The 26,923-nt window shown below is 41.9% G+C and overlaps 1 protein-coding gene across 1 annotated transcript in view; it reads right to left on the bottom strand.

Annotated features, from left to right (window-relative positions):
- Positions 1-6,810, bottom strand: part of PTBP3 (polypyrimidine tract binding protein 3) — a gene marked incomplete at both ends in the record, with an annotated part of 46,736 nt that extends 39,926 nt beyond the window's left edge. Inside the window, one exon of the mRNA XM_080638324.1 lies at positions 6,706-6,810. Coding sequence (XP_080494450.1) covers positions 6,706-6,810 — 105 coding nt within the window. The remainder of the gene's footprint in view (positions 1-6,705) is intronic.
- Between the last annotated feature and the right edge of the window lie 20,113 nt (positions 6,811-26,923).

Below are 26,923 nucleotides of genomic sequence, written 5' to 3'. Positions count from 1 at the left end.
TCAAAGTACACTGTGAACTGATATAACAGTAATAGTAAAATCATTTCACTGTTAAGCATGACTTCGTTAGTTTTAACCCTACCCTTTTGCTAATAAACATACAACCAACTATAGGAGAAACATGATTCTGAGAAGAAAACTTATGCAGCAAATAAAGCTCCTGAATTTTATTAATACTTAAATCCATGCATCCTGTTAATATTCTCTGTATTTTATAAAGTACTGGTAACTATATAAGTTACCATCTTTGGGCAGTCTACAGTTTTAAATGAGACAGCTTTGGCTAAAGATCAAGCCATTAACACTTATTAGTCTACAACACAGTTTTAATCTAGTCTTTGGAGTGCATATTTTTGAGAACTCTGGATCCTGCTGAGACCTGTCTTTTTTCTGGCCATGTGTTACGAGTCTCTCTCCCTATATTTTAAGGTACATACCGAAACAGCAATCAGTGCCATATATACATCCTATAAACAGCTCCTCCAAGAGAACACTGCTCACAGCACACTAGGCCATGCTTGTCACATGCATGCAATAAAATGTTGATTTTGCACACAAAACAGGTGAACTCTATGGTTCACAAAAATAAAAAATGCCTAAAGAATCATAATCTGTTCCTTGACGATTCTTCATCACAGACAGTATTTATGTTATTATTGTCCAGTCCTCAGCCCTACCAAGGCCAACTATTACACAGCAAAAACAAGCAACAGAAAGCAGAGACAATAAGGGAACACAGCACAGACTGAACTATCTTTACGTTAACAATCAAGTACCATTAGTGTATATACATACAAATATACATGCATACACTTGAGACTTACCTTACATGATGGTAAGACAAAAATTGCCATTAGCAGCACCATTAGCACACCAATTTCCCTACAGAAACTATGTTATGGGATGCTGCACAGAAGACTTAGCAATGAAAAGCTATTTTCAAGCTACTCTTACATTTTTAAAGCACTCCATTTTACTTCAATACAGTTTTTTTCTTTTTTTAGAGAACAGCCATTGTATGTGCACAAGCTGTATTTCAACAAATTGGAAGGCATACACTAGTGGACAAAATAATAGTTTACAGAATATAAGAAAATAACATATCAACAAAGTCTTCTTCAGTGACAGACTTAGATAACACTTTCAACCCAATTAAATTAAGACAACTCAGTTTCTGAAGCAACAGATCACTATTTTTTTTTCTCCCTCAAAAATTAAAATCAATCTAGAAATGAATAAAATTATAGATACTAATTTATTTTGTTTATGAGGAAGTGATGTTGATACTCATTAACCTTTCTTTTAAACACTACTTTAGCTCATGCATTAAGTTGTCCTATAAGACTGGAAAATATATGTAGTTTTGCCACCTGTACTTTCAGTCACACTTGGGCACCGCACAAGTATAAATACTTGGTTGTCTGTTGGAGAAATACCAAGGAGAGCAGGGGAGGTATTACAAATTAAAACTCTCAAACAGCTCAAGAGACTCTGGATGTCTACAGTTTGTAGTCATCTTCAGAAACTGACAAGCTTTATAAGGAGAACAAGCTTTTCTACACCTCTACCAAGTTTTATTACACAGAAACAAGTTTGCTAGCACTGACAGAAACCAAATGAAAAACAGATCACCTACTTTTGAGTTCAAGAAGTTTCCTTCACAGAAACTGAGTTTTGCACTACAGCTTCTACCACATCGAAGGTCTTATAATGTCCACAGAATAACTTTACAGAAGTTCATTACAGAGTTCAAACTGGCTGTGTTTTGGGAAAGGACAGGTAACCAAAACAAGGGGGAAGGAACAGACATGAAGCTAGAGTACTTTTTCTGGTAACATAAGATCAGAACAAATAGCTCATCTCTATAACATGAAGCAAGAAGGAGAAATTAGAGACTAGAAAATCAAAACAAGTGAACTGACAAATCAAAAAAAGAATATGAAAATGAATGCACTATAGTGGGTAGTAAAGTGAGAAAATGAACAACAAAAAACCCCACAGAAATGGAACTGGAAAAAAAGATCCTAATCAAGCCATGCACAGCTAGATAGGAAAAGAAGGCCTAACAAAACCAAGAAGGATTACTTATAATTTATGGATTAAACTAAGACACCTAGAAACATCAATACTCAGATGTTACAGATACTATACTCCTTTAATTTGCAGTTATCTTTGGGGTCACTGTGGCAATATCAATTTATTTCATGCTGACTGCCAAACAGAATTATAACTGTTCCCAGCCTAGAAAATGTTATGGTCAAAAGGATGAAGGCATATAGAATAATAGCATCATTCAGGCTGAAAAAGACCTTTAAGATAGAGAAATCTCTGCCTCTAAGGGTTGAAGCACAGTTTGCACATTCAAATGCAGCCCTTGAAGTTATGTTGTCACTCTGGACAAGTGCAAAAATGTGCTTGAATCCTCTATTCAAAAATATCTATGGTCTTTTCCAAGTATTGCAGTCTAGAAATTTCCTAGTAAGCAAGAACCAAAAGTTGGAGTGATACTCTTAACCAAATCACTGCAAAGTGCAGTGGAACAGATCTGCAGTGACCTGCTTTTTATGACACTTGGGAGGTATTTTCACATCCTTCTCATGTGCCACTGAACATGTAGCTACCACGTCACCTAAAGACAGGAAAATGGTTACCAGTCCCCAATTTCATTGGGTCTTGTCCCAAACCAGAAGACAGAGGTTCTATTTCTGCCTATTCCCAAACAGATTTTGGATCATTCTTATTCCCATAATTAATGCAACCATACTCCCAAGAGATTTTAATCTTTTGTTTAAACGGTAAGATCCTACTAGGGTGTACTTGATCCCACCATACACTTGCCATGTGTATCATGCATACTTGCTTAGAGTGTACATACAGAACCATTGTTTTGATTCCTTTGCTTCTGGTATTGCTATTGAGACAGAACGATCAGTCTTCTCCTGGACTTTAAATGCTATTATAATACCCCATATCATTTCATGAGTAAGAATGGCAGCAACTTAAATTACTTGTAGTACTGTGTGATTAAGAAAGTTCATTGCAAAGATAATGGTTATATTATTGAATCATATAAGCATTCATACCACTGGCTTTCACAGGAAATTTTGGGTGTGGTTTCCCGGTCAGTTGGAGTGAGCAGAGGCAATCATGCCATTCCGCACCTTTGTATTTTCACAGCTTTCCCTGCAGTCACTAAGACCTGCAAGGCAGCAGGGTAGTGGAATAATTTACTACACAGTCCACACATGACAATTGCTACACCACAAGTGTGTGCAGAAATGCACTGCTGAGGTTGGTGCTGCAATTCTGGCAACAGTCCTGAGTCTGAAAAACTTTAGTTAACAGGGAAGCAGCACGAGCAGGGAAGAGTGTTATCAACAGCAACAGTCAAAATACTTTTTGCTTTTCACCTACCCAATCTGCAACACCACGTCCAGAATGCTGCCTCTTACTTGAGCATAAGTCACATTTACAGACCTGAAAAGATATGCTGTGTTATTACACACTGAAATGAGGGGGGGGGGGGAGGGGCGGGGAATCAAAAGCAAGAGTGCAATTCCATGCAACTGTTAATGAGTGCAAAAGAAAATAATTAATAATTGTATCTTGAAACAGCGGCTGTAGGCACACTTTTATTATTTAACCAACTCCCATCCTCATGTTTTGACACAATATTATGTTTAATCAGGATATCCTTTAAAAGAAAGTCAACCTAAACACACTTGTGTGTACCACCTAATACCTCCAGAATGCTTCAATTAGCACAGGATTAGTTCAGCATAAAACTTAATAAATACTTCCTGGTAGAACCCAGCATACTTAATTGCTTATCTACCCCACCAGGTACCTTAAGCAGATCAATTTTCTTGACTATATACCAAATCAAATAAATAGTAGCTCGACAAGTGGTAAGGAAACTACAAGATTGATTCATATTTTGCTATTCTGATGTGTCCGATTGTGACAGGTGATTCCTGTTTCAGATTATATCAGATAATAACAGTAAACAAGTTTGTTCAGTGAACCGCAAACTCATAAGGAGAAACAATTCAATTCATACTAGGTCTACATTAGATATTTTTCAGAAGCTCTTAAGGTGGGTTAGAAACAGGGACTGAAGCAACTACAGGATACTTTTATTCTATGTAGAATATAAATCCATAAAAGGCTTGCAAACCAGAAACCTAAGGATAACAATGTGCAGGTGGTTGACGTCTCCAAGAGCTTGAATATCATCTTCCAAAATTCAGAAACACTGTTAAACCTGAAAATTTAATCTGGTACCGGACTGAATTTAACCTGCAAATATAAATTCTGCTGCTGTGTTTACTGTTGTTCTTGGTTTTTTCCCCTTACTAGCCAACAAGGAAGCTACTAACCTCAGTTAAAAATAAATAAATATATATATTTATATATAAATGGGCTACCTACGAGAGTCAACAAAATAGTATAGCTCATACCATTAGTAACTTCTTCAAACTTACTTATGTGGACTTGAATCACATTTTCCACCAAATGCAATAGTCTTAAATAAGGAGCCAAATTCTTTGCCACAAAGCAGTGGATTTTTTACAGCTTTCTACTAAATCTTCCTGATCCAAATAAAAACTGTTTCTCTGTGTTTATGTATTGTTGTCCTCTCTACATATAAGGTTTGGATCTAAATCAGCCTCAATATTCCACAGAAATAAATTAAGCCCTGTATTAATTTCTGTATTAATGTAAACGAAGTGTAAGTTTACTTCTTTCACTCTTCCTCTTTTGAAGGCCATTTAACAACCACCAAAAAAAAAAAAAAATCAGAAGCTGTTTTACAAAAAGTTTTAGGTAGGGAAATCACAGTTTTAACAGCCTGCATCTTCAACTAACAGTCTGAAATCTCAGAAAGTATTTAGTATCTTTTACTAAAAAAACACCCTCAAATCACCAAAAATCACAGCTTCCTGAACTGTCACAGGCAACATATAACATATAACAATAATATATATATAACATATAACATATATATAACATATATAACATATAATAATCACATATAACATATAACTCTGAGCTTACTCAAACCTGCAGTTATTATCAGACACCTGTATTATTACTGGAACACCTATAAAGTTCTGCTTAAGAAAATTTCTTAAAAAAACACACTCAGTTGATTCACCTTTACTGTGCCCTTTGTCTTTGCCTTACTCTCTGACAAGCAAGTTTATCAGGAAGGTGCTATTTTGCAATGATTTGTACATTTTAAGAACTACATACATTTGCTCATACTATTTCTACTAGAAACGTAAGTTAAGGTTGATATTACTTATCTTCAGTATTAGCATCTCAGGGCAATACACTGTCTAATGCATACCTCTTTTTCTATTCTCTCTCAACTGAAATAACAAATCCCTTATAAAACTTCAAGAAGTTTGCATAAGAAACTCATCATACTAGTTGAAAGATAATAGGAAGACCACAGGAACCATACACTCAGTTTAGACAGCAATTCCACAACCTAAGAGGAGAAAAAAAATTATTCTCAAAGGGATTAAAATAAAATGACAAGTAACTCATAAGCACAACTAACAGATTAAAAGAGATTCTCACTCCAGTGAGAACTTTCTTAATTTTCTTTTGAAATTTTCCAAAAAGTAGTCTCAAAGCAAATGTGGAAAAAAAAAATATGCTGATATATTTTTGAATAAAGTTCTCCAAAAAGATATTTCCTAAGACTATTGGCTTTTTCTCATTAAGCAGCATTTACACAAGACTGGTTTTGTAAACCTGTTTCCCTATCAAGGCTTCCACTGCAGCAATGTGAAAATATGCTAGAAAAGTTTGAGCAGTACTGCTTTGATTTGTCAGAGAAAAAAAAAAAAAGAGAATAAAAAGTCCTCCTAACTTCTGTTTCTGAATTCCTAGATTTCAAGAGCACTTAAGATGTTACAGGTCGCTGAAGGCCAGGACACACTCCATCTTAATACCTACGTATTTACATTAAATTAGAACTACTGTCTTCAGTGATCATTTCCATTTTCATGTATGTGTACTGTTATGATGAAAAAATAAAAGAAACAGTAATGCACTTTACTGACATTAGGCATAGTTAGTTTCCTGAGTCCACCAAATTTCCCCCTGTGGTCAAACTTCCCAGGCTTTGGATTTTGAAACACCAATAGGCAAAGGAAAAACATACCAGCAATCATGTTTGCCCTTAAAAACTAGTGAAGGAAGTTGGCAGTACACATACTGAACTTTATTATTTACTTTCAAGTTAAGAAAATTTACGAAGACATATGACAGAAGTCAGCACACATCACGCTACCGCAGCAATGGGACTCAAACTTGCCAGAAATACTCTTACCTTCTGAGGATGACATACTGTATAAACTTTTATCACTGTAACAACTTACGTGTACTTAAGGCCTTCAGCACGGTCTATAAAAATGCATTTAGGACTACACGAATAACCATTCTGATTATTGATTAACCTTGCAGAATGGATGTCAATCAGTTCACTTCCACATATGCACCTCTGTAAGGTACGAGCTGCAGACAGCAGCACCACCGCGCTTTCTTCTGCCACATTAAGGTACTTGAACAAAAAACTTCAAAGTTACCACATGGAACTGCAATCTCTAAAAGCTCATCACGACGCCCGCTCACCGTTACAAGAGCAGAGCGCCAGTGAGCTTTTCAATACGCTAAGAGAGGTAACCCTACAATAAGGCTAAAAGCCCCACAGCAAGCAGCACCCGAGCGGCGGGAACCCCCTCGGCCAGCAGGCAAGCGGGCGGACCGAGCCCCACGGCGCAGCGCCCGCAGCATCCCGAGCCGCAGCTGCGCTTCCAGCGCGGCGCCGGCCGCCGGCCTCGCTATCAGAGAGAAGCCAGCCGCAAGCAGCGGCACGAAGGAAACGCGCCCCCAACTCCGCTGGGAAAGAAATAAAGAGAGAACGAGGGGATGGGAGATAGAAAAAAAAAAAGAAGAAGAAAGTGGAAAGAAAGGAACCCACACGCGCCGGATACCACAGTTCTCGGAGAAGGCTCCCGGTCCCTCAGCTCCCTCCGGCCACAGCTGCTGACTTGCTCCGTCCCCAAGTACCTGGTGGAACGGCCCGCGACAATATCCCCACCCCGAGCCCGGCCCCTCCGAAACCCGGCCCCCCTCCGACACCCACCTTTCCCCTCGCTGCGCTACCTCCACCGCGGGAGGTGGGGGAACCTCCCTCAGCCCCCCCTCTCCCCACCCCCGGCGCGGCCAGCTAGCTGCTTTGGGGAGGAAGGAGCCGGGCCGGCCCCGCCCCCGGAGGCCGCGCCCCGCCCCAGGAGACACCAGGTGAAGCCTTCCAGGGGGTCGCGGACCCCTGCCCGCCCCTCGGTGCGGCCGCGGCTCCAGCGGCAGGGCGGCGGCGGCAGGTACTAACCCATCCATGGCCCGGGCAACCGGACCGGCGCCCGCCAGGGGCCGGGAGGGGCGGGGCGGCAGGCGCGATGCGCGGATGACAGCAAGCGGCCACCGCCCCCGCCCCGCCCCGCCCCACCCCCTTCCCTCCGCCGGCAGTTGCGCATGCGTGCTGGGGGTCGGCGGCTGGCGAAGTGAGGGCCGCTGTGAACACACGCACGACCCGGCTTACCTCGGCTCCTCCGCCCTCATCCCCCCCCAGCGGCGCATGCGCGGCATGGAGGTGCTGAGGGGGCTCGGAGCCCTTGCGGTCAGGTTGGGCCGCACCGCGAGCCGCCGCTGATGGGAAGAAGCGGTTTCGGGTGAGCCAGCTCCGAGCTGGGTGCTGGCGGTTCGTGTGCTCCAGCGTATGGCGTTAAAGAAACATGTAGCCTCAGTCAAATGGATGAGTCACAAGACAAATCTTGCCGTTATCGAAGTCCTGTGAGTCTCAGGGCTTCCATAGGCTTAAGTGGGAAATAGAGACCTGCCACAGTTTTTGGGATAAAACACTTTTTGTATTGTGTCTCTGTAGAAATACGAGATCCAGAGGTTTCTCATATCACTCATATGAATCATCCAAAAACATGGGAGGAGAAGCAGCTTCACTGCAAATGGGTTGGATATTCTGAGATGCCACTGCTCCACATGATGTGGAAGTTACAAGTGTGATAAAGATGGGCAGTGTGGATGAGTGGGGTTTAGAGGGAGACAGTGGATAGAGAGAGGCCCCATTAATCCCTTCATTAAACCCCTGCCACCAACAGGAAGGATTAATGTGTACAAGAGGTGTCTTTGTGTTAAGCATGGCAGATTGTAACAGTTGCTTATTTGCACAAAATCCAATGCACAAAATCTGAAAGTAAAAGCTAAAAAGTAGTAAAGACAAGATAATATTAGAAGTGGGGCAGATTCATATGCTTTCAAAAGCCATTTGCAGGTTGGTGCCCTTATGTGAAATCTTAGACATAAAGTGGAAGAAGGCTTGCATTTTTACTTGTTCAGTGCCTAGCATAGTCACAGTACATGACAGCGTCCTTTAGAAGAAACAATGGGATTTGTTACGTATTTATGTCTCCTGAAGTTCACTTGGTGCAAGACTTGGCCTGACACAGGCTTTTGATGATTTCCCAATCCTCTCTCCCTTCATGTAATGAGAATATGTTTAGCAAGTGAGCTGCAAGCACTTCCTGACAGATGATTCCCATCATCTGTGTCCTATGACCTGCCGGAAGGTATTTGCTTTGATTGTGACAGGACAACTTTTGAGTCCTGCTGTAGGAAGTGAGTGGAGTGACTGGAGAAGAAGCTGTTAGGTAGCAATTTAGAATCATAGAATCATACAGTGGTCTGGGTTTGAAGAGACCTAAAAAGATGACCTGGTTCCAAAGCCCCATATTTGCCAAGTCCTTGGCCCAATCGCTGCCTTCATCAGGGAGCACATACAAAAATGAGCACCTTAGGGTTCATGGAATATACACATCAAAATGGAGGGCTGGGCTTGATCAGAGGCTCTAAGTTGAGAGTTCTGTTACCTAAAAATAGAATGACACATTTTCAGCTGAAGGTTGTGAATTCTATAGTTGCAAGACACTGCTATCATCCTTTTTCTCCCTTCCCCCCCCCCCCCCGCCAACATGGTAGCATACCAGCCCATTTCTGCTATTACAGCTGCCAGTGTGGCTAGCCCCTATCCTGTATTGGGGAACTAACCTGACCTTAAAAAAAATACATTTTTTTTTTTTTTTTCTAATAAACAGGGTTTTTTTTAAACCAGGTTGGACTTCTAGTCCAGGTCAAAAAGTGTGTCTCTGTGTTGTATTTCTAGTTTGGGACTGTTAGGGCAGGAAGCAAGAAAAGTGTCTTGTAGAAAGCATCTTGTAGAAAGGAGGAACTTTCATTTCCCTAGTGTACCTCCAAGTTCTAGTGGTTTTATAGCACAACTTCATATGTCCTTCAAACTCAGCCTGAATTCTTATATCTGGGAAAAGTTGCAGTCTTAAGCGAAAATTGTGAGAAAGTTGTAGTTTCCTGTGGTTTCCACCTTAAACCAGGCTTTGGTTTTATGGTTATCATCACTTGCAAAAGAAATGAAGTTATGAGTGTATTGTGTGATTTAATTAGCCGATTTCCAAAAGTAGGTTACTGAAAACAGTAGGTTTTGTTAAGAATATGGGAGTGTTTAAAAGTTTGCCTTTCTGTTCCCCCATGAAATACAGGAGCAAGACAGATCACCATGATCAAAAACCCCCATCCAGCATACTGACAGCTGGGGCAAGATTAATTTGAAAAAATGAATTTTAGCCATAACAAGATAGATGATATTTCAATAAGTTATGATGAGAAAAGTAGGAGAGAATATATATATGATTATGTGTTTTATATATATTCTAATATATGTGTTAATATGATATTAGAATATACGTACACACATACAAGGATATGATAAATATTTCCAGTATATTAGAATATATCATATATTAATTACATTTTTAAAAAAATTTAGAAATTAAAAAGATAAGAATTTCTGAATCCTTTGAAAGGTCTTTTCTTTAAAGGTCAAATTGTCAAAAAATGCCTTACAATTTCACCCCTTGGTACACATGTTTCTTGTTAAAAGTTAAATATACAATGTAATTTAAAAACACTATGAGGGTTCTCCTGTAATTGGTCTGTATACTGTAAAAATAGAAATAAGTGTGTTTCTCCATAATCTAGATCATGCTGGCATTGAAGAATGCTTTTAATTTAATTTCCAACTGCAGTTCACAAAGCCAACTGAAAATTTGATAGATTGTTGTAATAGAAAAAGGAAATAAATCCTTTGTGATAGGGCCTGTGAGCCAGTTGTTCACACATGCAGGGAGCAACAGAAAGGAAGAAATATTTAAACATTCCCTTCCTGTGAGGGCAGGAACAAAGCAGAGTGAAAGAGATAAAGAGATAAAGATAATGTAAGGGAAAATACTTCTGGGAAGCAAACTTGGGGTTTGGGAGTTCAATTCCTACTTTCCTTGTGGTGCCTTTAGTGTTGGGCCTTGGGTTTTTTTCTTTGGTTTGATTTTTTTATGTGTTTTTGTTATAGGGGTGATTGGTTTGGTTTTATTGGTCCACTTGTTTTACTCATTCTTTTATTTTCTGCTTACTTCCCTGGTTGGTTTATCTGTTCCCTTTACTCCTGTTTCAGTTTTCTTCAAATTGCATTCTTCCTGATACATGTCAAATTCATGTTTCTTGCAACTTTAGGGAAGTTCATGGAATTGTGCTGTCCATAAACTGTGTGTGAAAGATTCTGTTGAATGGATGTGCTATGTTTCAGCTGCCTCTTTTATAAGGCATATAAGCTGAATGATGGTGGTGTTTACTTTAGAGAGGTATATGGTGTCTTTTAATTAAATAGAACTTCAAGCAAGAACAGAGATCTGTATGTACAGATCCAATTATAGGATCAGGGCCTGGGTGCACAATAATTAGCCTACTCAGCATACAGATATGATCAGACTGACAAAATCCGTCAATGTGCTCTATTCTAAGCAACCATGTTTATCTGTTTTCAGCAGTGCAGCATTTTATTAGGAATGAGTTTTCTTTGATGTTATTCTAGGTATAACTAACAGCTACCAGATTTTTCTCATTCATATCTTACTAATATTCCTATTTTCCATGTTACTAATACTTTCATAAACTAAAAACAAACAAACAAACAAAAAAACCAAAACCAAACTTCAGAAACCCCAAACTGTCCTGTTTTTCTGTTTTGTTCTACAAGATTTATCACACAAAGCCATTTATGGAATTTTGCTGATCCATTTATCACAAAATAAAACTTTTTATAGATTCTCAACACTGAAAATGCTTTATCTTTTTTATTCACTCAGTTTTTAATGCTTGCATAAAATCAGTATGTAACCTTCAAGTCACATATTTCCCATGTGCTGCAACAAGGAATGCAACATTCTGTGTATGCTGCTTCAGTAGTGAAGATGCAGAACCCTCAGTTACAGACTTCTCTATTTCTTCACTGGATCTGATGTGGCATGACTACCTACCATTCTGTGCTTTAGTTTACAAATTCATAAGACAGAAATTGTACTTACTATGAAACTCAGGGAAATTAATTTGTCTGAGAAAAAAGATGTTCAGTCTTTTCAGTGAGCTATTTAGCACCAGGTTTGCTTTTTTCTTATCAGGTTAACAAGTAAACAAAATACGACTTTCTTTTTTCCAGCATCTACTGTTTAAGTCACTCTAAACAATACATGTAATTACTTCAAATTATCAGCTTTCATGGCTATCTTCCAAATTGTACGGTTATCAGTAAATCAATAGCTTAGACATCTTTGTTACATTTGCTTTTTATTTTTGCCACCCAGATGTATCAAGTAATTGCTATATGAGTGCTAACTCATTGGAAGAAACTCATTAGCATATGGTTTTAACTTTTTTTTTTTTTTTTTTACATTAGTTAGTAATTGGCATCTAAAATGTCTTCTAAATCGCTTTTTATTTAATGGAGAAATACCATCTTCTCCATTTTTTTTAGCTCCTAGTTACTCAGAAATTTGATATGTTATTTTCTTCCACGTAATTCTCCTATTAGAAGTTCTCAGTTCTTTGTAACATGTTATGTGTACACAGTCAGATGTGCTATGCTTCTGGTAATGCAATACAATATAACTTCTAGTATGTTTGTTGGTTTTATTTTGTTTTGTTTTGTTTTTTTTTAGTTTCCTGGAAAAAGAAATAGAGCTTTCTTACGAGGTAGTCACTGAGTAGGACATTTGGTTTTGCTCTGACTTGATAACACAAGGCTTTCACTAGCAATTGTAGCTCACGAAGTAATAGTCCTGATAAAACCTGACAATTCACTGCAACTTTCCAGCTCTTCAGCTGTTCTGGCCCAACTACTTGGAAGATCATTCCACAAACTGGATTCGCTTCCTCCACTTTTTTGTGGGGATCAATCCAGTTGTCCGAAGTGGGGGTAGTGAACTCCAGTAGTGGGGCAGAGCATACACCTGGAGAGAGCAGCCGTGGACTTCCATCATCCAACCCTTCTCTGACTTACCATGCAAAGATACAGCTGCCAGCTCCATTTCGGGTATGGCCTCTGCACTAGACTGCCCACTGCACTATGGCTCAGCACTGCAAGTTGCAGCTTTGACTCTACTGGTCGCTTCTGGAGAGAAACTGAACAAGGCATTTTCTCTGAGCAAACCAATTCCCTTGAGCGAATCACTAGAAGTGACAGGTAGATACCATGATTTACCATTCCCTGTCTTTCACAAAGGGGCCTGATGCATTGCAGAAATGATGCAGAATCTTAGCAGAATTTTGCTGACAGTGAAAAAAAGGGAGAAATTGTTTTGCTAGGCTACTGAAAGCTGTTCATTCCAGAATGCTAAATTTAATTCAGACTGAAATCGCTGTGTGGCCATGGTTCAAGAGCAGTTATATCTTTTTTTTTTTTCCTGAGAAGTAAACTTGACAAATTTCCATTCAGCTGATAAGTGAGAGAATGTGTCAAAGTACATGATAACAGGTTACTACTATCGAATTTAGTTATAGCTGCTTCACTTTAAAGTCAGAAATATCCTCACATACAGAAAGTGTTCTTGTAGTTAGGACTTGGCTACCATTCAAGGTTATAGTTTGTCTCCTGATTTCAATGGAGAATCATTCTAAGACCACAGTAGACCTAAACAGCATTTGTTGACAAATGGCAGCAAATTAATATTTGTCTGTCTCAGGGAATTGCTAAGAGAACGAACTAATGATCAGTGATGGAAATGGCATATGTAACCTGTTAACTGTAGCCTTAAGTGGAGTGCATTGCACTAATTTAGTCTAGGGCTGCCAAGATCTAGGAATTCTTTGCAGACAACCAAGTCATGTAGGGTGGCAAAAACCCATGTGAGGACAGTAAAAGGCTTTGTCAGAGTTTGGATGTAAAGAGTGTTAGGGGTCATGTGTGATAGTCAGGAATGGCAGAAATTGAAATATACTTTTTTGTGCCTGTTGATACCAAAGTTTAATTTGTTACCAGAGCTTAAAGTTAACTTTGAAGCAAAATCTAGCAAACTTGAGATGTAAACTTATGCTCCAAAATCAGTATTTGTACATTTAGATAGAAATGCCAGAATATGTAGAGTTGTGAATGTACCCCCCTCCCCCCCCCAAGTATGGTAAATAAATTCTGGTTTAAAAGTTTATATTGGATATTAGGCAGTTCAGAGGAAACTAAGAATGTCAACAAAAATCCAGGTTTAAGTTCAGAGTTAGCCATTTGAATCACAGGGCAGGAGGGTCAGGCATCAAAAGACATGCACAAGATAAGAGCAGGACTTGTTTTTTCACCTCCACAGATAGTAATTTTTCATTGCTGGTAAGACAGTACTAAACACTTCCTGTTGTGTCTGACTGTTCTGAGACTGTTCTGTGAGAAAAGCAAAACATAATTCAATACGATCTATCCAGTAAGTATGGCAACTAAGATCTAATTCTTAGTCCCTTTTTTTGCCATTCTACCAGGATCCAATTGCTATGAATTCTTTGGGGTGTATGTACACATCACTAATACATCACTAATCTAGTGGCTGTTTTGGGGGTATGTGGCATGTTCTCAACCTAATTCATAATACATGCCTGGAAATGGCCAGTGAATATTAACCATTGCTTCTCATTGCATGTTTATTATGCTGAAGTGAGTTATTCACTGCCACCATTTAAAGTTACCAGATGTGGCAGAGGGGAGAAACATTCAAGCAAGTGCTCCTATTAAGGAGGTCTTCCAGAGGCAGAAGCTATTGCTGAAGCTGTAAGGACAAGTGAGACTCTCTTAGGAAGCCCAATCTCATTTTTCCATGGGATGTTCAGGTAGCAGCAAGAGGAGGCTGCTCCCCAAAGGAAGGGGAGAGGCAAGCAGCCATAGGGCAAGTCAGGTGGTGGCCTTGGCAGCACAAAGCAGTCCCATGGCACCAGTGGCAGGTGAGCAGAGCAGAGTGGTGACTGCAGCAGGTCCTATTGACACTCTGGTGAGCATCAGGTAAAGAGGAGGTAACATGCCTGGTCCAAGGTGAATCCAGGAAATACAAACAACGATGCAGGTACAGAGTTAGGGGCAAGCATATATGATGTAGTTCTGGCAGCAACTGGCATGAGGCCCGGGCATGAGGTTAAATGGAGATCTCAGTCAGAGGATGTAGGTGGAGGCTCTAGGAGAGGCTTGTCAGTGCAACCGAGGCCTATTCGTCACCTAGGTTCCTGACAGGGATTTGGCTGTGGGCTTTCTCACTGGCTCTGTGTAGATGAAAGGCAGAAAGAAGGTGGGATATCAAGACAGCCAGTAGAAAGGTGAAGAAGTGATAAACTGCTGTTTAGAAGGAAGCTGATGGTCAGGGCTTCTTTTGAGCAGAATGTCTGTTGGAAAAGTAGACACTGCTTTTGGGTGAAGAAATATTCCTACCTTTTTTTTTAAGTTTATTTATTCCCTGTGGGATACAGAGTGGTGTGAGCATCTTTTATTTAAAAATATCCCCCTCCAAGCCCACTGAGTAACACCAAAACACTGACTCATGTAGCCCATTTTTTTCCCCAGATTGAAGTGGTTTGACTATGTGATTTACTTTGTATTGGAACAGTACTTGGTGTCATGAGGTAACTAAGGAGAATATCCTGATGTAATAATTCTGATAACAGTAATGAATCTCTGAATGTTGGAGATCATTTGGTTTCTTAGTTGACATGGTTGTTGACTGAAGAGAAACATAGGGGTTTTTACTGTATTGTCTATTTTAAGCATCTTCTTTTCAGGACAGAGTCTTATTTCTTGTACTTACATCTCAGCATTCTCTGATCCACATTTCTAGTACAGCATCTGTTCAGTTCAGTAAAGTTACAAATTGTATTAAGATTTGTGTTCCTTTTCTTTCGAGTACTCTTTTTCTCAAAGACATAAATCTAAGTTTTTTGAATTTTTCTTCAACTGAGACCACTGCTGTGCCTAATAATGGATAAATGATCACATCTTTTCCATAGACAGGCCTTTGTGTTTCAGTATGGCAACAGCACCACATGGATGTAATAGATTTGTTACCTCCTCCGGATGCCTTCCTGGTGCAGCTTGACATCATAGGTGTATAACAGATTTGTTAGCACCTCCAGGTGTCTTTCTGTGAGAGCTTCATGTAACAGGACCCTCCAGTGGTAAACTTTATTTGTGTATTTATTTGAGTGTTTTGGAAATGCCAGGGAAACAGCAGAACTTCTGAGATGGCCAATTAGCTGGTAACTGTTACAGTGGAATCTTATTATCACACAACACCTTTTTTTCCTCCATGAAAAATTTCCTTGACATTCTTCCAGTGTTACAGATGAGTTTCTGGTAGTAAGTTTCATTAGTGGACTAAATTCCCCATCAGTATATTTCTTTAGTATATTGAAACACATCTTTATTTTACAGCTGTAGTGTACTTAGGTTCCTTCTTTTCTTTCAAAATATTCAAAACATACCTACTGCTTCTGGTAGGTAACTGCCAATTTCAATGTTCTTGATACAAGATTCTTCCTGTACAGACATTGATTAATCTTGCCTAGCATCATGTTTATGACTTGTTTCTTTCATACATTTTTCATTAGTTATTGTCCTTTAGCGATACTGGCCTAGATCCTCAAATGTGTTTAGGCACCTGTGTCAGGTTTCAAACACAGTTTTCAGAACTTGTCTAATATAAGGTAATAATACCCAGTCAGTTGCCAGCACCTATAATAAATGCTCGGAGCAATGTAGAGATATTCCAGCTGCTCCAGCCAATGAGCTGGCTTCATTTGGAGCTCAGCTCAGATGCCTCTATACAAACGCCCATAGCATTGGGAACAAACGAGGAATTAAAGATGTATGCATGTCTCCAGGGGTATGATACAATAGGCATCACAGAAACATGGTGGGATGGCTTCTATGACTGGAGTGTTGGAATGGAAAGTTACAGGCTCTTTAGAAAAGACAGGCGGGAAGGGAGAGTTGCTATTTATGTTAGGGATAGGCTGGAGAGTATGGAACTCTGTCTGGGGACGGGTGAGCAGTCAGCAGAGAGTTTGTGGATCAGGGTTAAAGGGAGAACAGCTATGGGGGATGTTACTGTGGGGATCTGTTACAGACCGCCTGATCAAGAGGACCCTGTAGATGAAGCACTCTATAGACAGATAGGAACAGCCTCAGGCTTGCAGGCCCTTGTTCTCATGGGGGACTTCAACCACCCTGATACTTGTTGGAGGGACGGTATGGCCCGGCACAAGCAATCCAGGAGGTTCCTCGACTGTGTGGAAGACAACTTCCTTCTGCAAGTAACAGAGGAGCCGACAAGGAGAGGTGCCGTGCTTGACCTCGTGCTCACCAACAGGGAAGGGCTGGCTGGAAATATCACCCTCCACAGCAGCCTTGGTTGCAGTGATCATGAGATGGTCGAGTTTGAGATCTTCAGGATAGTGAGAGGAGCGTGCAGCAGGCTCACTGCCCTGGACTTCAAGAGAGCAGACTTTGGCCTCTTCAGGAACCTGCTTAGTAGGGTTCCACGGGACACAGCCCTAGAGGGCAGGGGAGCCCAAGACAGTTGGTTGATATTCAAGGATCACCTACAACAAGCTCAGGAGTGTTGCATCCGGACTAGACGGAAGTGCAGCAGGAGGGCCAGGAGACCTCCTTGGATGGATAAGGAGCTGCTGAGGAAACTTCGAAGGAAAAAAGAGGCTTATAAAAGGTGAAAGCAAGGACAGGCGGCCTGGGAAGAATACAGGGATGTTGTCCAGGAAGCTAGGGACCAGGTTAGGAAAGCTAAGGCCCAGTTAGAATTAGACTTGGCTAGGGATGTTAAAGAGAACAGCAAGGGATTCTATAGGTACACTGCAAATAAAAGACAGACTAGGGAAAACGTGAGCCCTCTCCAGAAGCTGTCAGGAGAACTGGCTACCCTGGATTTGGAGAAGGCTGAGGTTCTTAATGACTTCGTTGCCTCAGTCTTCACTGGCAAATGCTCTGACCACACCACCCAAGTCTTAGAAGGCAGACGCAGGGACTGTGAGAATGAAGACCCTAGGCCAACTGTAGGAGAGGATCTGGTTTGTGACCATCTTAAGAACCTGAACGTGCACAAGTCCATGAGACCTGATGAAATCCATCCGTGGGTCCTGAAGGAGCTGGCAAATGAAGCTGCTAAGCCACTGTGCATCATATTTGAAAAATCATGGCAGTCAGGTGAAGTTCCCAATGACTGGAAAAAGGGAAATATAACCCCCATTTTCAAGAAGGGGAAAATGGATGACGCGGGGAATTACAGACCAGTCAGTCTCACCTCTGTGCCTGGGAAAATCTTGGAGCAGATTCTCCTGGAAGGCATGCTAAGGCGTGTGAAAAACAAGGAGGTGGTTGGTGACAGCCAGCATGGTTTCACTAAGGGGAAATCCTACCTGACCAATTTGGTGGCCTTCTATGATGGGGCTACAGAACTGATGGACAGGGGTAGAGCAGTAGATGTCATCTACCTGGACTTGCGCAAAACGTTCAACACTGTCCCACACAACATCCTTGTCTCTAAATTGGAGAGACATCAATTTGACAGACGGACCACTCAGTGGATAAAGAACTGGCTGGATGGCTGCACACAAAGAGTTGTGGTGAATGGCTCAATGTCCAGCTGGAGACCAGTAATGAGTGGTGTCCCTCAGGGATCGGTGTTGAGACCGGTCTTGTTCAACATCTTTGTCGGTGACATGGACAGTGGGATTGAGTGCGCCCTCAGCAAGTTTGCCAATGACACCAAGCTGCGTGGTTCGGTTGATACGCTGGAGGGAAGGGATGCCATCCAGAGGGACCTTGACACGCTTGTGAGGTGGGCAGATGCCAACCTGATGAAGTTTAACCATGCCAAGTGCAAGGTCCTGCACCTGGGTCGGAGCAATCCCAGGCACAGCTACAGGTTGGGCAGAGAAGAGATTCAGAGCAGCCCTGCAGAGAAGGACTTGGGGGTGTTGGTCGATGAGAAAAATGAACATGAGCCAGCTTCAGTGTGCGCTCGCAGCCCAGAAAGCCAACCGTATCCTGGGCTGCATCAAAAGGAGCGTGACCAGCAGATTGAATGAGGTAATCCTGCCCCTCTACTCTGCTCTCGTGAGACCTCACCTGGAGTATTGTGTGCAGTTCTGGTGTCCTCAACATAAAAAGGACATGGAACTGCTGGAACAAGTCCAGAGGAGGGCCACGAGGATGATCAGGGGACTGGAGCACCTCCCATATGAAGACAGGCTGAGAAAGTTGGGGCTGTTCAGCCTGGAGAAGAGAAGGCTGCGTGGAGACCTCATAGCAGCCTTCCAGTATCTGAAGGGGGCCTACAAGGATGCTGGGGAGGGACTCTTCATCAGGGACTCTAGTGATAAGACAAGGGGTGACAAGTTCAAACTTAAACAGGGGAAGTTTAGATTGGATATAAGGAGGAAGTTCTTTACTGAGAGGGTGGTGAGGCACTGGAATGGGTTGCCCAAGGAAGCTGTGAATGCTCCATCCCTGGCGTTGTTCAAGGCCAGGTTGGACAGAGTCTTGGGTCGCATGGTTTAGTGTGAGGTGTCCCTGCCCGTGGCAGGTGGGTTGAAACTAGATGATCTTAAGGTCCTTTCCAACCCTAACTATTCTATGATTCTTTGATTATATAAGATATGGACAGCTGTAGTACTGATGAATTTCCCTATTTTTGAGAAGGCTTTAAGGGGCATTGTGTCAGAATGAAGTTAATTAACTGTAAGTTCTGCTTATATGGTTGTAAAAGTGGACAAGAAATACCTTGGGGGTGGGGAAGAGAAGACTAAAGCAATGGTAGCCTAGAGTTATATGTTAAGAGAAACCGAGACAAATGGTCTACCCTTAATTTGTCATGTTCAGGAGGGAAGACCTGGTTATGTCTTTGGTTCTCTGCTGTCAAGAATATCAGTGCCTGTGTGATTTGTTAAACTTGCTTATTGGTGTTAAATAGAAACGAAAAGTATATGTTGAAAACATAAACGGAAAGATATTAAGCTACAGATACTACAACTAGTAATTTTTTTAAGCATTCTGTTCATTTTACTCACTGTGCAAGGTCCATCAAACACACCCTGCAAAAGTGCTGTCCTGGTTCAGCAGTAGCAGTCATTTTTTCTCCTTCTTAGTAGCTGGTGCAGCGCTGTGATTTTGACTTTCGGCCTGGGAACAGAGCTGATAACACCGATGTTTGGTCTGAACAAGGACTTTGTGAGCCTCATGCTCTGCCAGGGAGGAGGGGAAGCCGGGAGGAGGCAGAGACAGGACACCTGACCCAAACTAGCCAAAGAGGTATTCCATACCACAGCACGTCATGCCCAGGATGTAGAACGGAGAGTTCCCGGGAGGTCTAGTTCACGGCTGGGTGGCGGTGAGTTATTGGTCGGTGAGGTGTTGTATTCTCTTCCCTTGTTATTTCCTTTATCATTATTATTATTGGTGGTAGCAGTAGTGATTTGTGTTATACCTTAGTTACTAAGCTGTTCTTATCTCAACCCGTGGGAGTTGCATTCTTCCGATTCCCTTCCCTGTCCCTCCAGGAGCGGGGTGGGGGAGGGAAGTAGACTGCGTGGTTTTAATTTACAGCCTGGGCTTAAACCACAACAGTTCTTTTTTGGTGCCCAACTTAGGGCATGAAGGGTTGAGACAACGACAGATCTGACTGAGGCACAATGCTGATTTATTGGCTCTCAAAGTTGTTTCTCTTGATGTCACAGTTTCAGTATGCTGTAGCTTACTTAGAGCCAATATTTGCTGTGTTAGTGTTTATCAAGTGTGGGCCTTGGGCTAAGGTTCTTGTTTCATTGTATTTTATGGTAATGGACCATAATACGGGCGGGCTCCTGCAGCAGGGTGGGATGGACGTGGCCGTGGACTTGTACCTGGCCGTCCCGCTGCTCTTCACCGTCCTGGCCCTCGTCCTCGCCTCCGTCTTTGTGAGGCTGCGGGAAGCCGAGGGGAAGCGGCCCTGGCAGCTGGCGGCAGCCGAAGCGGCCCGGAAGAGTGGCCCCGGGGACCAAGCGGCGGCGGGAGCGGGGCCGGAGTCCGGGAAGGAGGCGGGCGGGAGGAGGTGGCGGAGGAGTGGAGCCCTGCGGCCGAGCCCAGCCCTCCGGTGGCCAAGAGCATTCCTCAGCAGCTGCCAGCCGAGCCCCGTTAGCCTGATCCCCAGGAGGATGCAGGAGAGCACACAGCATTTCCCAGCAAGGCAGAGGAGGAAGATCTGGACTCAGAAAAGAGAAGCTGATGGTGAGAAAGCCGGCAAGCACAACAGCTACAGCAGCCCCAGTGACAAGTGCAGCAGCAGCATTTGAGAGTTCTGAAGGTTTTGAATGGCCTTTGGGTACCCTTGAGACCTGCCTGCTGATTGTGATGGGGATCACTCACCATGTTGGCACACACACAGAGTGTGTTTTACCCATGACCATTTTGTCTGATCTCGAAAGTTAAGCAGAGTCAGGTTTGGGTCTTGTCTGGGGTTAGACGACGATATAGGAGGACCAAGAGGCTTTCTCCAAGGCTGGACAGTCATGAGTGGCAGGGTGTGTGGGACAGTACGGGCAAGCATCTGGTCCACTGGGCCCCTCCAGTGCTTTGGAAACGTCGGAGATGGAAGGCAGCTGTGTGGAGTCCCCAACAACAAGTTGCAGAAACTGCTGCAGGGGAGGGTGAATTATTTTGAGCCTAGTGGGCCCATGACACTTCAGGCCATCAGGGTAGAGATGCAACATAAAGATGGACTGATGATCGAGGGATGGACTTAGCAATAGACACTATTGCCCATGTTATTCATGAGTGTGAACACTGCACACAGCCTCTCCTGCTCTGAAAGACTGTTACAAGAGATGGAGCCCAACATAATGGACCGAATGGACTCAGCAGCTTTATAGGGATTGATCCGTGCACTAAGATAAGAGTGCACTGAGATGAGAGTGATGGTATATTGAAAATGTGGGATCTGAGCATGACGTGAATGGTATGGAATAAGGGGTGGATACTGTCCTGGTTCAGCAGTAGCAGTCATTTTTTCTCCTTCTTAGTAGCTGGTGCAGTGCTGTGGTTTTGACTTTCGGCCTGGGAACAGAGCTGATAACACCGATGTTTGGTCTGAACAAGGACTTTGTGAGCCTCATGCTCTGCCAGGGAGGAGGAGAAGCCGGGAGGAAGCAGGGACAGGACACCTGACCCAAACTAGCCAAAGAGGTATTCCATACCACAGCACGTCATGCCCAGGATGTAGAACTGAGAGTTCCCGGGAGGTCTAGTTCACGGCTGGGTGGCGGTGAGTTATTGGTCGGTGAGGTGTTGTATTCTCTTCCCTTGTTATTTCCTTTATCATTATTATTATTGGTGGTAGCAGCAGTGATTTGTTTTATACCTTAGTTACTAAGCTGTTCTTAACCCGTGGGAGTTGCATTCTTTCGATTCTCCTTCCCATCCCTCCAGGAGCAGGGGGAAGAAAGGGAGGGCAGGGAAGTAGACTGCGTGGTTCTAATTTACAGCCTGGGCTTAAGCCACGACAAGTGCTTTCACAAATTGCATGGAAACATATCTTCAAATTTCACAGTTCGAGTTGTAGCACAGGATAATACTATTTGTCCAAATTTAACTATATTGTAGAGGGAAAAAAAAAGGCAAAAAAAGCGCTAACTAGTAACTGCTGTAATCATTCTGAATCTACACAATAATGCCACATTTCAAGGGAATGAAGTAAGAAAAAATGCCTCTTGAAAAACCCCAGCCAGAGTTCATAAGATAAAAGAAACTATTGAAGGCTTTTCTAACAGAATTACTACTTTGAAGCACATTCAATACTAATTCTTTTTTTTTTTTTTTTTTTTTGAGAGAGAGAATCCTTGTGGCTCTCATTCACTCAGCTCATGTTTGTGAGTATTCTAAAATTTAAATGCAGTGAGTCCATATATTCAGAAGGAGCTTTGAAAGAATAGTTACAGATAAGGTCAGGGCAAATCTGATAAGCCTAGAGTGGATTTGTTGTTCATCCAAAGTCAGTTATTTCTTGCTATCCACCCACTCATTTAAAACTCCTGAAGAGTGATGTGCGCACAGATGTTCACCAAAAAATCTGCTTTAAAAAGTTAATGTTTTCAAGCCATACACTCTTGGGGTCAGAGCCAACTTTCCATATATTAAAGCAGTGTTACTAAACTTGGTGGGACCTGCATCATGTCACATGAACAGGACTGAACATGTAGCTGGCCTGTTTCTGTACCTATGAAAATTGACTCATTTCAAGAAGATGTCACAGTAGCCTGTGCTTCATCTCCCCCGAGAAGACTTCTCAGGAAAGTCAGACCTTCTGTGTCGTGAACACCCATGTTAATTCCCACTAACATAACCTTGAGTGGGAAGGAAAGTGCCATCACGAATTGTTACTTGTATTGTTTTCTCTAACTCTTGTTAAGTTCCCAGAAGAGAGCTGAACCAGTCCCAACGGTGTCTTGAGGCAGAGCACCATAGAAAAAGGTGTCTGCAAGAGGTGTATGCAAAGAAGTTGTTCACGGTGTTTCCAACACTGATACAGTTTTGGACGTCTTTCACAGAGGCTGTAAGAAAGCTGTGAATTGAACTCTTGGAGCTCAGTTACCTGTGTGAAAAGTAGTAGAACATAAAATTTGCAGCTGCTTTTTGCATGACACTGAAGGCACAGTCAGACATTCTTATCCCCATAAAAGTCACATTGGTTCAAGGGTAGAAAAGCGTGTACTTCTGCTTCTGAACTGCCTTTCAGCTGTCTCCTCTTCCGTTCAATCAAAGGTGAATGTCTATATCTCTTGAACAAAGAGGTAATGAGAGTGGAGAGAAACCGAGGTTTTATTTGGATGGCAGACCTCTTAAGTTCAAAGCCTAAGCTGGGTTCCACAGAACAAGATTTAAACATAAGTAACCTTTGGGGGAGAAGCTGGCGAGGGCTGTCACTGAAGCTGAGGGGGGAACCTTACTAAACCTCTGTATGTAAAAATACAACCTAAGCACATGAAATAATAATTTTGTAAGGGTTTGTAGTGTATTTCACCTTCTCAAGTAAAAAGTATTTCATCTTTAAAGCCCCGCAAAACAGTAAAACATGGCCAGATACACTGCATGACACTCCCTCCTTCACAGATGTCAGAATTGCAAGGTAACAATTTCTGAAAGTAACTTGTGAAGTACAAAAGCCTTGGTTACAGCAAAACACAGGAGAGTGCACAGTTCTAGGTTCTGGAAGTCTTTCTCAGGTGGCTGGATGCATAGTCTCTGGCATGCTCCCTAACAGTGCAGTGGATGCAGGCAGCAGTAACTGCCTAATATACCCTGCTGTGGCTTATTTTTGTAATCAGTTGTATGGAGGACCAGGCACAAGACATCAGTGGCACTCCTGCTGTTTATTATTAATTATTAAGCATATTTCCTTGATTATACATGTTATTTGAAACTGCAGACATATTTGAAAGCCTTGGAAAACTTGGTTTTGAAATATATGGTACCTTTATCTTATGCTTAAGCTTCCTTTTTCCAAAAAGACACTATTTTTCAACCTTTAATGTTGAAGATTCACTTTGTTCCAAGATTTAGGTCCTTCCCCTGGACATATTAAAACTGGTGTGATAGATGATCATTATTGCTTTAGAATCTTCCTACCCTTTCCTAGAAATATGGCTCATTTTCACAATACCTTTCCTAAAACCAGTGTGGAAACATGTCTCTCCTGAAGAGATCACCAGATAGATAGATTAGATAGATAGATAGATAGATAGATAGATAGATAGATAGATAGATAAAATAGGGTAGAAGAAAGTGCATGGAAGTTATTGTCCAAGGTCACACAACTGAGCTGGAACTGACACGTGACAGTGTCCTCCCCACCTCACAGGCCATCTTACATGCCAACTTTGCTTAGTCTCACTGAAATGGAGTTACTCATTTGTACTTGCTTTGAAATGGCATTTCTGAAATATCCTTTACCAAAAAATGCATGGTTATATCATGACCCTACTTTTCCCCACATTTGACAGCATGACAAATGCCAAAATCTGGCCCCTTTTCTGTGCTGTTTTTCACTCTGCTTCTTCTTTCTCATTCCTTGCCCATTTTCTTGTCAATATCCGTATTTACAAGAACATCAGCTACATGGAGCTGTCTGAAGAAAATGACAAGTAGAGGAACACTAGGATTCATCTCAAGGTGTTTAAAGAAAGTGTAATTTGTTCTGCATAAACAGGCACCTGTAATATCTTGCTTTATACTGCATTCAAATAAATCAAAGTAATTAAAAGCCTGCATGATCCAAAGTTGTAAAGAACAATTTTTGGTAGGGAGTGCCTCATTTTTAAAGGCATTGGGAAACTGAAACAGCAAGTTTTGGGCTTGGCACAGGTGATCTGTCCCTGTCTGGAGCTATCCTCAGTCTATCAAATGAAGGACGAATGTAGCAGACGGAGTCTCTTTTAATTAATCTTCATTATTATATTGGCCCTTCAGTTCTTTGTATGCCTGTGTGTATGCATAAAGGGGAGGTTGCACCTTAGTTAATATGTTGCGTAGTGAGATTTTGCTTTTTTTATCGGCTTAGCTTTCATGGTAGTTGTACTCACTGGTAATTTATTACAGACTTATTAAAAAGCTTCTCGTTGAAGAAGGCAATGACTTCATTACAGCTTTTTGTTTTGGTTTGCTGTGGGCTTGTTGGCTTTCTTAAAAACAAAACCTGTAAGATCTGCATCAGCAACATATCAAACAAATAAGAGATTAGACTTGGACACTTGGCTTAATAATTTTTCTAGCCATCTGCATTTAGATGTCCTGTTACAATCGATGTGTTCTCCATATATCAACTTTTTTTGAGATACGGTACCATGAGGACTGGGGGCTAGCTATTGCTTTTACTTTTTTTTCACTGTTTAAGTATGTAGGATCAACAAACTGAATACCACACACAGTGCTTGCCACTGCTTCAACATGGAAATGTAGTCGAAATAGAAACAGCCCCATAATGAGACTGCATGTCATTTACGTGTGATCATTACTGAAAACGTTTTGCTGACATGAATGATGTAGATTGAGAAGAAGCCTGGAAAGATGGCTTACCACCATTGCTGAACACAGGTCAGTTAAATGTAGCTATGCTGGCAAAAAAACCTAGCTAACTAACAAAAGGATTACCATTGGCATGTCTTGCAATCAGGAGAGGATGCTTGCTTTTACCTGCATCAGTAGAGGCCTGCATTGCTTTTACAAAGAGAACTACAGCATACTTTATAAAGTACCAGTTACTTTACAGTAAGCTGCAGCTGTAAAAATAAAGCAGAGGGTTGGGTACAGGTTCACACTCTGTGTATTTGTTTAAGGGCAGCTTCCTGTCCATCCACAGGTCAGTATTTTGGGAGGAGGACTAAGGTGGATCTGGGAGTCTTTCTGTAGAACATATAGAGTTCTGTGGGGGACTCCAGTGGTAGCTGTCAGATTGCCGGTCCCGTTTCAGCAGCTTTGCCTTTTCACTATGAATTTACAGTAAAACTCCACATAGTTGTTGACATAAGACTAGCAATAAAGACCTGCTGACTCCTGCTCTCTACCACAAAATTTGAGCTGGAAATAAACAAGTTAACTGCTTCTGAAGAAAACTTGTTTGCTTGCAGAAAATTGTGGAAGGGGTCTGCAAGGACCCTGTATCAGTCACCTGAGGAGAAGTGAAATGTAGGGTTATAAAAAGAAAGGAGCCAAACTACTTGCTTTCTTTGACAATTTTTAGCATCTCTGGCTAGGTGGAAAGAAAGGAATTCTGCTCCTTAGAAGAAAGGAATTCAGCTTCCAGTGAGCTGGAAGGAAAGAAGCTGCACTAAAAAACTTTTGGGGTTTTTCTAATGGCTTTGTCTTTCCTTCTGGAAGTGAAAGCAATGATGTTTCTAGAAACACTAATCAAACTGACCATCAGCTTTTTTGCCCTTGTGTGCCTAAGGGCTTACATGTGAACCTGAAGGTTTCAGTTTTCTGGGATTCTTCAAAACAGCTTGTTTCCACCAGCAGCAGGAACTGGAGGAACTTGGACAGAACCAAATTCAGCGGGCAGGCAGCTGAACTTCGGAATCCAAATCTCAATAAGAGATTTTGTAAAAACCTGAATGGTAGCCTGGGGAGGATGTGCAGATGCCTGTGGTCTCGGAGGTCCCAGATTAGAGACTGGAAAGTGATCCTTGCTGAGAGCTCAGGAGTGTAGTGCCTTACCAGCAAAGTGGTGAATGGCTAATTGGGGATGCTGCCAGCCACTATCAGAGGCCCTACTTGTAAAGCCCCATCTCACAGCTGTGGGCAGGCCTTTGTGCCTGCACAGTGTTTGATTGAAATCATTGCATAACCTGAGGCAGCTTTTCTTATAATAGCCAACTGGAGCCAGTGGATACAGGCTCCCTTTGACTTAATGAGGAGTAGTATTTTATA

Source organism: Psittacula echo, assembly GCF_963264785.1.
Source record: "Psittacula echo genome assembly, chromosome: Z".
Lineage (NCBI taxonomy): Eukaryota > Metazoa > Chordata > Aves > Psittaciformes > Psittacidae > Psittacula > Psittacula echo.
The sequence above is the reverse complement of the archived record's forward strand: the minus strand, read 5'-3'. Positions and strand labels throughout refer to the sequence as shown.